The sequence below is a fragment of the Myodes glareolus genome, chromosome 21 (genome assembly GCF_982192425.1).
Source record: "Myodes glareolus chromosome 21, mMyoGla1.1, whole genome shotgun sequence".
Classification (NCBI taxonomy): Eukaryota; Metazoa; Chordata; class Mammalia; order Rodentia; family Cricetidae; genus Myodes; species Myodes glareolus.
Window position 1 is genome coordinate 6,257,341 of NC_142046.1, and position 13,756 is coordinate 6,271,096.

The 13,756-nt window shown below is 38.0% G+C and overlaps 1 protein-coding gene across 7 annotated transcripts in view; it reads right to left on the minus strand.

Moving 5' to 3' along the window:
• Strbp (spermatid perinuclear RNA binding protein) overlaps nucleotides 1-13,756 on the minus strand; it is a 147,056-nt gene that overhangs the window by 25,244 nt on the left and 108,056 nt on the right. For all 7 annotated transcript variants that reach the window (XR_014998874.2, XM_085681260.2, XM_085681262.2 and 4 more), the window contains 2 exons: nucleotides 5,971-6,105; nucleotides 5,417-5,557 (listed from right to left, as the gene is read on the minus strand). Coding sequence is in view for 6 of the 7 variants with exons in the window: in XM_085681260.2 (XP_085537386.1) it covers nucleotides 5,417-5,557; nucleotides 5,971-6,105 (276 nt within the window). In the remaining variant the exon portion in view is untranslated. The remainder of the gene's footprint in view (nucleotides 1-5,416; nucleotides 5,558-5,970; nucleotides 6,106-13,756) is intronic.

Below are 13,756 nucleotides of genomic sequence, written 5' to 3' on the forward strand. Positions count from 1 at the left end.
GGACGGAGGAGCTCTACCATGGTAAAAGGGCATTTGCCATATACCAGCAATTTCACATAACTACAACTATTGTTAAGGCTGGCACCATAGGAAAAAAAGAGCCTGGGGATATCATGGTCCTATCAGCCTGGATGTGAATCTGCTATAATCCTCAGAAAAATCAAGAGAAACAGTTTCTCACTGTCAGTCTTCCTTCCACAATCCCCACATTATCTCTTGAGCCAGAAGTAGTTATGGAGGAAATAAATGATGATGACATCTAAGCGAGAGTAGAGCTGAGCATGGTGGTGAGTGCCCACCCATCCTAGTACCTAGGAGGCTGAGGCAGTAGGATTGTAAGTTAAAAATTGGCTTGCATCACAGCGTGAGAACTTGTCTCAAAAAATTCATAACCCAAACAATTAACCAACCCAGTCACCCACCAAAGCAAAGTTAATAAAAGAAATAAGTAGAAGATTTAACAGTGGGGAACTACAGGAACATGCAATCGCTACCATGATTTTCTCAGTTGTTCTGTTTTTATCTAAAATTTCAGATTACAGAATTGATAAAGAAGCCCTGAAAGCAAACAGAGACTAGCACCTAGGCAGCAATTTTCTCACCATTGGATAGAGTCAGCCTATGCCCAGAATTAAAGCTGCAGCAGCAACTTCCCTGACACTTGTGACTCTGCTATGTCATGGTCCTCTGGTTTTCATTCTTGTCTAGACAGTGTCACACAGGAGTACTGCTGTTCCTTGGAACACATTTCTAAGATTGGTTTTTCCTATGTATCCACATGGAAATTAAAGTTATTTTTCCTATTTCATCATTTAAAAGAAAGGGAGAAACAAGTTTAGGGTTTTGTCTTGATTTTCTTTGAAGCTCACTATATAAACCACACTGGCCTCAAACTCAGAGAGATCCATTTCCTCTGCAGTACTGAGATTAAGGGTATGTGCCACTGCACCCAGTTATAATTGCCACTTTTAATTAGAAAGAAAGTACAGTGGTTTCATTATAACTTTTTTGCTTTATGAGGTAGAGTTTCTCTGTGTAACAGTCCTAGCTGTCCTGGAACTAGCTCTTGTAGACTAGGCTGGCCTTGAATTCACAGAGATCTACCTGCCTTTACCTCCTGAGTGTTTGTGATTAAAGGTGTGCGCCACCACTGCCCAGACTCACAATCACATTTTATGCTTGCTTTGATTTCCTTGATCATCCTCCCCTAATCCTTTCTTCTCTGACAAGGAACTTTATCAATCATGTAACCATCTAAGTTTCCTAATTTCTTCCTCTGTAAAATGTGATGGTGTTCTACCCTCCTAAAAAGGATTTACCATATGTGAAAGAATCTAAATATGTTTCACTGAGGTTCAAATAGTCTAAGTTCCTTTCATTAGTCTAAACATTTATTTTATTTGTTTCTATCACATAATGTATTCAGCCATCAGTGTTACCACCAGCACTCACTATGAGAAAGACAACATGTCTTATATTTTACTTACATTATCTTTTCCCCTCTGAATTATATATATAATTCAGACATAAATTATGTGATACAAAAATGAAGGGATAGAAAAATCTCAGACTAATACATATAACTAAGAGGCCATCTTTCCCAAATATCTTAATAATTTATAAAGATCCTGGGCCTCCAAGAGGCACTGACATTCCCAAAGCAGTAGTCTACATGGCCAACACAATCATGTTGTGTGCTACCCACAGAGTAGACTCTCTGTCTCTCCTCTCCCCCAAACAAATAAACAAACAACTACTACCACAACAACAAAGAAGCGCATCGTGGTAAGAAAGTGGATGAGTGGCTACAGATTGTGGGCAGGGGCAGGGGTGGGGGTGGGGGTTGAGTAAGCTCCAGCAGGCAGGCAGGACTAGAACTGGACAAATGTTCTTACTGCAAAGCCCAAATCACCTCTATTCCTCACTGTACTAATAATGACTTCACTCTCCACAAAATTATGGGCAGAAACCAAAAACACACTAAACAGAAGTTGTGTCTTGATGTGTATTACTTATAACCTGTCCCAAAGAGGAAGCTGCCAAGACATTAAGGATAAACAATTCACAAACTTAAGTGGCACATAAGCAAATTTGAGGGCAGAAATCATAGGATCATCTCAATAAAGGCAGAAAAGGTTTTTTTTGACAGAGTTCATCATCTCTTCATGATTTAAAAAAAATGGCTTTAGTCACTGATCCTGATGTGAGTTAGAGCCCATAAGCCACATGGTATAGAATAGAACCAATTCCTGCAAGTTGTCCTAACCTCACATACATGCCTTGACATGTATGCATCCTTCCTGCAAACAAATGAAAAAAAAGAAATTTTTAAAAAAAAGCCCCAAAGAAACTAGGAATAGAAAGAACCTCAATATTAAAAAACGCTATAGTTATGCAAACTTATAGTTGACATTATACTAAATGTGAAAAAAAAATCAGAAATAAGATCGGTACCATTTTTTTCTGTAGTTACATAATATAGTGCTCAAAATCCTACTTAGAGCAGTCACATAAGTGGGGAACAGAAAAGAAGTCAAATTACCCCATTTGCAAATAACAAGATCCTATACTTAAAAGACCATAAAGACTTCACACAAAAAATTGTTAAATCAAGCCAGGCAGTGGTGGCACATGGCTTTAATCCCAGCACTTAAAAGGCAGAGGCAGGTGAACCTCTATAGACCAAACTGGTCTATAGAGCAAGTGCCAGACAGGCTCCAAACCTACACGAAGAAACCCTGTTTCGAAAATAAAAAATAATAAATTAAATAAATAAATCCAGTACATACTCTCAGCAAAGTGGCAGAATATAAAATTAGCAAAAATTAGTAGCTTTGATATATGTATATATACATATATATACATATATCAAATTTGACAAATTCCTAACAGCTTCTAACCAAAATACTCAATCAGAGATGAATGATCTCTATAATGAACTTTAAGACAAAGCATCATAACAGCTCATCTCAAATTATACCACAGAGCTATAATAAAGGCAGCAGTATGGTGCTAGCACAAAATACCACACAGATAAAGGAAGTAAACTGCAAGTAAGACCACAAAGCTACAGGCACTGACTTTTTGACAAAGGTGTGTCAAAAACATACACTGGAAAAAAGATCACTTCATCAATAAAGAAACAGGATATCCACATGTAGAGGAATGAAACTAGGTTCCAATCTCTCAGACAGACAGACAGACAAACAGATTAGATAGATAATCATAATCATAATGTATCAAAGACCTTAAAGAAAGATCAGAAACTCCGAAAGTGCTAAGGGGAGTGTGAAGATCTAGGCACAGGTAAAGGCTTTCTGAAAGAACTCCAATAGCATAGGAAATAAACATAAGAATGGACAAATGGGGCTGCTTCCACTACAAAGCAAAGAAAACCACCATCAAAATGACAAATATGACAGTGTACAGAATAGGAGAGAAATCTTGGCCATCACACAGAGAATTATCAATAATTTGTAAAGAACTCCAAAATTTAAACACCCCCCCCAAAAAATTACTCAGTAAATAGGCTAATGAATTGAATAGACAGTTCTCAAAGGAAAAATATAAATGGCCATAAATTTTTAAAATAATGTTCAATACATCACAGAAAAAGATAACTACACTGAGGTTTTGTCTCACCCAAGTCAGAAAACAGGACTGGAGATATAAATAAGTGGTAGAGTGTATGCCTAGCATGCCCACGGCCCTTAGATTTACCCATGTGTATGACCCCACCACCCTAACAACACACACAGAAACAGAAACAACAAATTCTAACAAGGATGTAGATTAAAAATCCTTATTCATGGAGCCTAAAGAAATGGCTAAGTGGCTGGGAGAACTAGCTGCTTTCCTAGAAGACCAAAGTTCAATTCCCAGTACCCAGCCGTCTTTAACTCTAGTTCCAGAGGATCCATAGCACTAAGCATACACATGATGGATATATATGTGCACGCAGGCAAAACATTCATAGACATAAAACAAATGTATTTTAATAAGACGCATCTTCAGTTGTTCCTGGCAGAAATGTAAATTTGACAGCCATTATGGAAATCATACCAAGGCTCCTCAAAACACTAGAACTACAATATAACACAGCTATAGCCAAAGGATTCTAAGTCTATACTACAAAGATACTTGCATATCCATACCTATTGCTGAAGTATCTACAACAGTCAAGACACAGAATCAGCCTAGAAGAACAGATAAATGGATAAAGAAAATATGACATACACACAAGTATAGACACACACACATGAACAGAGAGAGAGATTGATTTTAGTAAGTATAAAGATGATGAAATTTGGCTAGGTGGTGGTGGCTCATGCCTTTAATTCCAGCACTCGGGACACAGAGACAGGAGAATCTCTGAGTTTGAGGCCAACCTGGTCTATAAGAGCTAGTTCAAGGACAGCTAGGACTGTAACACAGAGAAACCCTGTCTCGATAAACAAAAAAAAAAAAACCTACAACAACAAAAACAAAAGCAAAAACAAAAAGATGATAAAATTATGGTATTTCCAGAAAAAAAATGGTAGAAATGGAGATGATTGTATTATACAAAATAACACCATTTGAGAAGAGAAAAGTGCCAGCATTGAGTTAGAAGTGTTGGGACAGGGGAGAGGGCAGTGGATTGGGAGAACAAAGTACAATGGCAAACATGTATAAAAATGTCACAATAATCCATGCCATGCAGGGGTGGTGCCTGTGTTTAATCCCAGCACTCGGGAGGCAGAGGAAGGTAGATTTCTGAGATTAAGGCCAGTCTGGTCTACAAAGAAAAATTCCAGAACAGCCAGGTTTCCAAGGGAAACCATGTCTCAAAAAAACAAAAAAAGAAAAATCACAATGAAACCCCTTATTTTACATGCCAATTAAAAATATGGTGGGGAGCTAGGCGGTGGTGGTGCACGCCTTGAATACCAGCACTCATGAGGCAGAGGCAGGTGGATCTCTGTGAGTTCGAGGCCAACCTGGTCAATAAGAGCTGGTTCCAGGACAGGCTCCAAAGCTACAGAGAAACCCTGTCTTGAAAAACCAAATATATATATTTGGTTGGGGTAAGAGAATGGCTCAGTGTTTGGTTCCCAGTATCTACTTCTGGTGGCTCACAATTGTCTTTACCACCTGCAACTCTAGTGTGCTTTAGGGGATCTCACACCCTCTTCTGGGTTCTGTAGAAACCCTCACACATGTGGCATACATTCACAGTTACACAGATAAAAATGTAGTCCTGGTTGGTTTGGAACAGAATATATAGACTAAATCGGCCTAGAACAAACAGGGATCTAATTACCTGCCTTACTTACCAAGTGTGGGTTTAAAAAAAATAAAATTTAAGGAGACACTAAAATGGCAAATAAATAAGATATTTAACTTGAGAATATTACAAAGGTTGCTTCATTCATACCTGAGGAATGATCTTCTTTTTCTTATTATTAGCTGCATTGGGTCCAGAAAACAGCTTCTCCAGAGCAGCTAGTGCTGCACTTGCCTTGGCCACTTTCTTGTTTGGACCTGCACCTCTAAATTTCTGTCCATCTACTTCTACCTGAAATTAAAAACATCACTTTACAGTTATCTCAGAAAACTCCCTGTACATGTCTTTTAACTTGAAGATACCATAGGGCTGGAGAATTAGTTTAGCAGTTAAGAGCACTGGATGCTCTTGCAGAGGACCTACGTTCAATTCTCAGCACTCACATGTGGCTCACAACTGTCTATAACTCCATTTTCAGGGGATTCAACAGGCAATGATACACATACATACATGCAAGCAAAACATTAGTACACATAAAGTAAAATAAATCTAAATAAAGAAAAATTTTAGTAAGAAAATACTGAAAGTCAAATAGTGCTCTTAAAATAATAAAAGCTAACGGAAGTCTAAAATGCTTTTTACTATCAGTTCAAGAATATGTCTGTGAGATTAAAAAAAAGGTAGGTATGTATCTAGGTACGCACCTCCATTACAAAGCGCTTATCATGGCTTCCACCAGTCTCTGAGATGAGTTCATACTTGAGACCTCTCCTTTTTTCATTGAGTTCCATTACAGGGTTTTTGCCACTTGCTGTGAGAATAGGACCCTGAGTTCTTACCTAAAAGAGACAGGGAAGAAAGACGGTCAATCAAGACTTCAAAACACCTAATTTCTTTTTAATATAATTATGCGAAAAGTAAATTTATTAATTCTAATTAATAAGGGTTAAAATGAATCACCTTTGTACCCTCATGGCAAAACATTATCAAAGGTGATGAAACTCTGTAAGCGGTAATCTTACAGATTACCATAGTCTGTAATCTTAGTCATCTCAACAGCCTGCCTTTCAAGGATTGCCCCCATTCAAAAACACAAGGAACATTGCCACTCACTCCACAGTAGTGCAGGGTCTGAACTGAACTGTTCATGTTCTGAGACTGTAGGGAGCTAACAAAGCAGATACAACAACTGGAATTTGCATAATGCCTTGAAGATTCACAATTTCCATCTTTAGGTATGCAAGAAGTAACTCTCAATTTTGGATGTGAGAGAGAAATGTTTTTATATGCCCCTCAGTCCCTCTGAACATATCTGAAAGTGTCTAATATTTAAAAAAAATGGGCTACAAACTATGGATTTTGAAGTTTAGAAGTAACAATAAAAGTACAGTAAAATTGTTACAGAGCACTGTAGAAACCTTCTGTTTGGCACTGCTGAGGTAAAACCTCACTTTGAGCTCATTCTCTAGCCCAAGCAAACTAGAACTCAATGCTTTTTGCTTTTTTGTTTTGTTTTTTGAGACAGGGATTCTCTGCGTAGCTTTTGGCTGTCCTGGAACTCACTCTGTAGACCAGGCTGGTCTCAAACTCAGAGATCTGCCTTCCTCTACCTCCTAAGCACTGGGATAAAAGATGTACGCTACCACTGCCCAATGGAACTCAAGTTTTATATCCTCATTCCTTTGGTTACCACTTTCCAATAGCTGGGATTACAACCATGTACTGACACACCAATCCACACAAGATTACTTTTAAAGGCAATCAGGACAGTTTCCTTGAAATACATGCACACCTTGTTTTAAAGGGCCCAATGCTAGACCAATCATGAGTAGCTATCAAGGAAAAAGGGAGAATTAGCAAGTCAAAGGACAAAGTGTAGTTTGGCAATATGGGGGTAAGGATATATTACATTCTTATTAGAAGGATGGTTCCAAACCACAAAACACTTTCTATGCAAACAAATCTCACCCCCCACACACACACATATACACAAATCACCCAACTTTGATCAAATTAAGGTGATTTGAAAAAAGAAAGAGGGCTCCACTCACTGTCACAAAGCATAAATAGTACCCACTACCAAAACTCATGTAGCTGCTATGAGAGAAGCTCACATTGCTCTGTAGTATGAATTCTAATTGATCTTAATAATAAAACCTTGGAGTCAGTGAAAACTGAAAGATCAAGCCATGTAGTGGTAATGCATGTGCCTTTAATCCCAGCACTCAGCAGGTGGATCTCTGTGAGTTCAAGGCCAGCCTTGTCTACAGGAGCTATGACAGCCTCTAAAGGTACAGAGAAAACCTCTTTAAAGGGTGAGAGTTGGATGGATGGACTGAAAGATCAGAGACGCAGAGCAGCCAGTCACTAGAGAGTTCTTATCTACCAATGCTCAGACGAAGGGGGAGATCCTGTCTCTACAAATTCTCAGACTGACATATCATTGTCAACAAAACATCATGTGGCCCTGTCACTACCGCTACTAAATGAACAATGTTCTCATGGCAGGCTCTCCACCTATCCTCTTTAGCAACCTAGGAGAAACTAGTGTTCTCCAGCAGTGTTTTCCATACCAACCAGACCACTTGGCACTGCTTAACATGTACTTACAACTCCAGGACATGGTGGCTCACCTTCTTTCTTCCTAGAATACCTGTTCCCTCCACTCCTGCAGAAGTGTTCTTGCTGCAGTATTCTAATTTTACATGGCTTTAAGTGTATACACCAGGAACAACCACTCCTTCCAGTGAGACTTCACATTCTTGTATTAATCTGGAGCACCTACTATGACCCTACCTTTTTGCTTTTTGCAGTGGTGCATTTTCAGGATCGGGACATAATGGTTGCAGCACATCGAGCTAAGCAATTACTAACAAGGATTAACAGACTTGAATCCTGAACAATTACTTACTCTTATAACTGAGATGGGAACCTTGTTTATGATTTCATCGTTGTTTTACTTCTTTTTTCTGATTTAATTTTATTGATCTCTACATTTTTCTCTGCTCCCCTTCCTGCCTCACCCTGCCCCATCAACCCTCTCCCAAAATCCCCATGCTCCCAATTTACTCAGAAGATCATGTCTTTTTCTACTTCCCATGTAGATTATATCAATGTATGTTTCTCTTATAGTCCTCATTGTTGTCTAAATTCACTGGGATTGTAATTTGTGGGATGGTTTTCTTTGCTTTCCGTTTAAAAACCACTTATGAGTTATTCACTCATGTGATATTTGTCCTTCTGCGTTTGGGTTACCTCACTCAAAATGATGTTTTTAGCTCCATCCATTTTCCTGCAAAATTCAAGATGTCGTTATTTTTTTCCTGTTGAATTCGAGGGGCATATAGGTTGTTTCCAGGTTCTGGCTATGACAAACAGTGCCGCTAGGAACATAGTTGAGCACATGTCCTTGTGGCACGATTGAGCATCCTTTGGATAAGGATGCATACCCAAAAGTGGTATTACTGGGTCTTGAGAAAGGTTGTTTCCTAATTTTCTGAGAAATCACCACACAGATCTCCAAAGGGGCTCTACCAGCTTGCATTCCCACCAGCAATACAAAAGTGTTACCTTTACTGCACAACCTCTCCAGCATAAGTTGTCATCAGTGTTTTTTATCTTGACCGTTATTATAGGTGTAAGATGGAATCTCAGAGTTGTATTGATTTGCATTTCTCTGACGACTTAGGATGTTGAGCATTTCCTTAAGTAACTTTTCAGCCATTTTGGATTCCACTGTTGAGATCTGTACTCAGTTTTTTTATTGGATGATTTATTCTTTTGATGACCAATGTCTTGAATTCTTTGTATATTTTAGAGATCAGACCTCTGTCTGATGTGGGGTTGGTGAAGATCTTTTCCCATTCTGTAGGCTATCATTTTGTCGCATTGACAAAAAAAGAAAAAAAAAAGCTTTACAGAAGCTTTTCAGTTTCAGGAGGTCCCATTTATTAATTGTTTTTCTCAGTGTCTATGCTACCGGGATTATATTTAGGAAGTGGTCTCCTGTGCCAATGCATTAGAGTGTACTTCACACTTTCTCTTCTATGAGGTTCAATGTGGCTGGCTTTATGTTAAGGTCCTTGATCCATTTGGACTTGAGCTTTGTGCATGGTGACAGATATGGGTCTATTTTCATTCTTCTAAATGTTGATATCCAGTTATGCCAGCACCATTTCTTAAATATGCTTTTTTCCCCATTTGATATTTTTTTGCTTCTTTGTTAAAAATCAGGTGTTTAAATGTAGGTGGATTAATATCTGGGTGTTCGATTCAGTTCCCTTGGTCCTCCTGTTTTTATGCTAATACCAGGCTGTTTTCAGTACTGTAGTAGAGTTTGAAGTCAGGGATTGTGATGCCTCCAGAAGTTCTTTTATTGTATAGGATTGTTAGGGCTAGCCTGGACTTTTTGCATTTCCATATGAAGTTGAGTTCTTTCGAAGTCTGTGAAGAATTTTTCTGGGATTTTGATGGGCATTGCATTGAATCTTTAGATTGCCTTTAGTAAGATTGCCATTTTTACTATGTTAATTCTACTGACCCAAGAGCACGGGAGATCTTTCCACTTTCAGGTGTCTTCTTCAATTTCTTTCTTCAAAGATTTAAACTTCTTGTCATACAAGTCTTCCACTTGTTTGGTTAGAGTTACTCTGAGATATTTAATGCTATTTGTGACTATGGTTAAGGGTGATGTTTCTCTGATTTATTTCTCAGCTCATTTATCATCTGTGTACAGGAAGGCTACTGAATTTTTCGAGTTAATCTTGTATCCTGCTACATTACTGAAAGTGTTTCTAGGTTGTAGAAGATTCTTGGTAGAATTTTTGGGGTCACTTATGTAAACAATAATATCATCAGTAAAAAGGGAGAGTTTAACTTCTTCTTTCCCGATTTGTATCCCTATGATCACCTTTTGTTGTCTTATTGCTCTAGGTAGAACCTCAAGAACTATATTGACTAGATATGGAGAGAGTGGACAACCTTGTCTTGCTCCTGATTTCAGTGGAATCGCTGGGAGTTTATCTCCCTTTAGTGTGATGTTGGCTGTTGGCTTGCTGTATACTGCCTTTATTATGTTTAGGTATGTTTCTTAGATCCCTGCTCTCTCCAAGACCTTTATCATGAAGGGATGTTGTATTTTGTGGGAAGCTTTTTTGGGATCTAATGAGATGATCATGTGGTTTTTATTTTTCAGTTAGTTTATATGCTGCATACGTTGACATATTTTCGAATGTTGAACCATCCCTGCATCTTGGGATAAAGCCGACTTGATCATGATGGATGATGGTTCTGATGTGTTCTTGGATCGATTTGCCATTATTTTATTTAGTACTTTTGCATCTATGTTCATAGTGAGATTGGTGTGTAATTCTCTTTCTTAGTAATGTCTTCCTGTGGTTTGGGTGTCAAGATAATTGTAGCCCCATAAAAAGTTTGGCAATGTTCCTTCTGTTTTTATTGTGTGGAACAATTTGAGTATTAGTATTAGTTCTTGGAAAATCTTGTAGAATTCTGAGCTGAAACCATATGGTCCTAGGCTTTTTTGATTGGGAGACTTTTGATGACTGTTTCTATTTCTTCAGCAGTTGTAGGTCTGTCTAATTTGCTTATCTGGTCTTGATTTAATTTTGGTAAGAGATATTTATCCAGAAAGTCATTCATTTCCTTTAAGCTTTCCAACTTTGCAGAATACAGGTTTTAGAAATATGACATGATGATTCTCAATAATTCCTTCATGTCTGTTATGTCCCACTTTTTATTTCTGATTTTGTTAATCTGGATATTCTCTCTCTGCTGTTTGTTTAGTTTGGATAAAGGTTTGTCTATTTTTGTTGATTTTTCTGGAAGAACCCACTCTTTGTCTTATTGATTCTTTGTATTGTCTTCTTTGTTTCTATTTTGTTGATTTCAGCTCTCAATTTGATTATTTCCTGCCATCTAGTTCTCTTGGGTGAGTTTGCTTCTTTTTGATCCAAAGTTTTCAAATGTTCTGTTAACTCATTAGAGTGGGATTTTTTCCAACTTCTTTATGTAGGCATTTAGTGCTATGAACTTTCCTCATAGTGTTTTCACTGTGTCCCATAAATTTCAGTATGTTATGTTGTCATTTTCATTGAACTTTAGGAAGTGTTTAATTTCTCCCTTTATTTCTTCGTCAACCCATTGATGATTCCGGTGAGCATTGTTGAATTTCCATGTGTTTGTGGGCTTTCTGGAATTAGTATTGCTGTCAGATTCTACTTTTAGGCTATGGTGAACAGATAAGATACATTAGGTTATTCCTATTTTTTGTATTTGTTGAGGTTTGTTTTGTTACCGAGTATGTGGTCAGTTTTTGAGAAGGTTCCAGGAGGTGCTGAGAAGAAGGTATATTCTTTTGTGTTTGGATGGAATAGTCTATAGATGGGTCTGTTAAGTTCATTTGAGTCATAACATGTTAGTTCCCTTATTTCTCTGTTCATTTTTTTTTGTCTGACTGACCTGTCCAATGGTGACAGTGGAGTGTTGAAGTCTCCCACGGTTAGTGTGTGGGGTTTAATGTATAATTTAAGCATTAGAAGTGTTTCTTTAACATATCAGGGTGCCCTTGTATTTGGGACATAGATGTTCAGTATTGAAATTTCCTCTTGATGGATTTTTCCTGTGGTTAATATGAATTTTGATTGATTACAGTTTGAAGCTTATTTTGTTAGATATTACGATAGCCACACAGCTTGTTTCTTAGGTCCATTTGATTGGAAAATTTTTTCCCAGCCCTTTACTCTGAGGCCATGTCTGTCCTTGAGGTTAAGGTGTGTTTCTTGTATGCAGAAGAGGAATGGATTCTGTTTTCATATCCAGTCTGTTAGCCTGTGCCTTTTAATAGGTGAGCTGAGTCCATTTATATTTAGGGATATTAATAACCAGTGACTGCTACCTCCTGTCAATTTAGTTTTCATCATTGGTGATGTTAATTTGTGCGTTTTTCCCTTCTTTGGGATTTGCTGCTATGAGATCATCAATTGCTTGTGTTTTTGTTGATGCAGCCAACAACCTTGGGTTGGAGTTTTCCTTCTAGTACTTTGTATAGGGCTGGGTTTGTGACTAAGTATTGGTTGAATCTGATTTTGTCATGGAATATCTTGTTTTGTCTCTCTATGGTGATTGAAAGTTTTGCTGGGTATAATAGTCTGGGCTGGCATTCGTGGTCTCTTAATTTTTGCATAACACTTGACCACGACCTTCTGTCTTTGTCTTCAATGAGAAGTCAGGTGTATTCTGATAGGTCTGCCTTTATGTGTTACTTGGCCTTTTTCCTTTGCAGCTCTTAATATTCTTTATTCTGTAGAATGTTTAGTGTTTTGATTATTATGTGGCAAGGGGACTTTTTTTTTGATCCAGTTTGTTTAGTGTTCTGCATGCTTGTTCATATCTTCATAGGCAAATCTTTCTTTAGGTTAAGAAAGTTTTCTTCTATGATTTTGTTAAATATATTCTCTGTACTTCCTAGTTGAACTTCTCCTTCTTCTATACCTATTATTCTTAGGTTTGGTCTTTCATGGCATCCCATATTTCCTGATATTTTGGGTTAAGCTTTTAGAAAACATTAGATTTAATGTTTTCTTTGACTGATGAGTCTATTTCCTCTATTGTATCTTCAGCACTTGAGATTCTTTCTTCCATCTCTCGTACTCTGTTGTTTATGCTTACGTTTGTGGTTCCTGATCATTTTCTCATGATTTCTGTTTCTATAATTTTCTTGGTTTATGATTACTTTATTGTCTCTATTTCAGTTTTCAAGTCTTGAATAGTTGCTTTCATATGTTTAATGCTTTTCTTGGTTTTCTTTAAGGGATTTGCTGATGTCTTCCAATTTTTTGTTTGTCTTTTCCTCCATTTCTTTGAAGGAATTTCTCATTTCCTCTTTCAGAGTTTCCTGAAGTTATTTTTTAGGTCATTTTCTTCTGCTTTATCAATTATTGGTTGTTCAAGCCTTGCTGTTGTAGGGTCTCTAGATTTTATTGGTGTCATGTTGCTCTTTGTGGTATTGCGTGTGTTCTTACCTTTTCTACTCATCTTTTCCTCTAATAGGTCTGCTGTCAGTGGTTCTGGTGCTTATAATCTTCTAGATGCCAGTAAATCCAAGGCTCAGATGGTTGTTCCTCATGGTACAGTCAGTGCCACAGTTCTAGTTACCCCATTGGTCACTCCGTGTTCTTAGAGGTCGTTCTAGGCTCTGGGCTTTGCTCTGTTCCTGTGGAGTTTGCTTTCTCAGGCCTGCTCTAGTCTAGGTTGTTGGCTCAGACCTGTTTCTCTAAATGTCCCTGGTCTGGATCTGCTCCTTCAGAGGTCCCTGGCTTGTGGTTGGTCCTGTAAAGGTCTCTGGCTCTGATCTACTCCCTCAGAGTTCCCAGACTCAGGTACGCTCAGACCCATACAGAACCTGGCTCAGGCCTACTGCTTCAGAGTTCCCAGACTCCATTCCAGACCCGCAGAAGTTTCTGGTTCCTG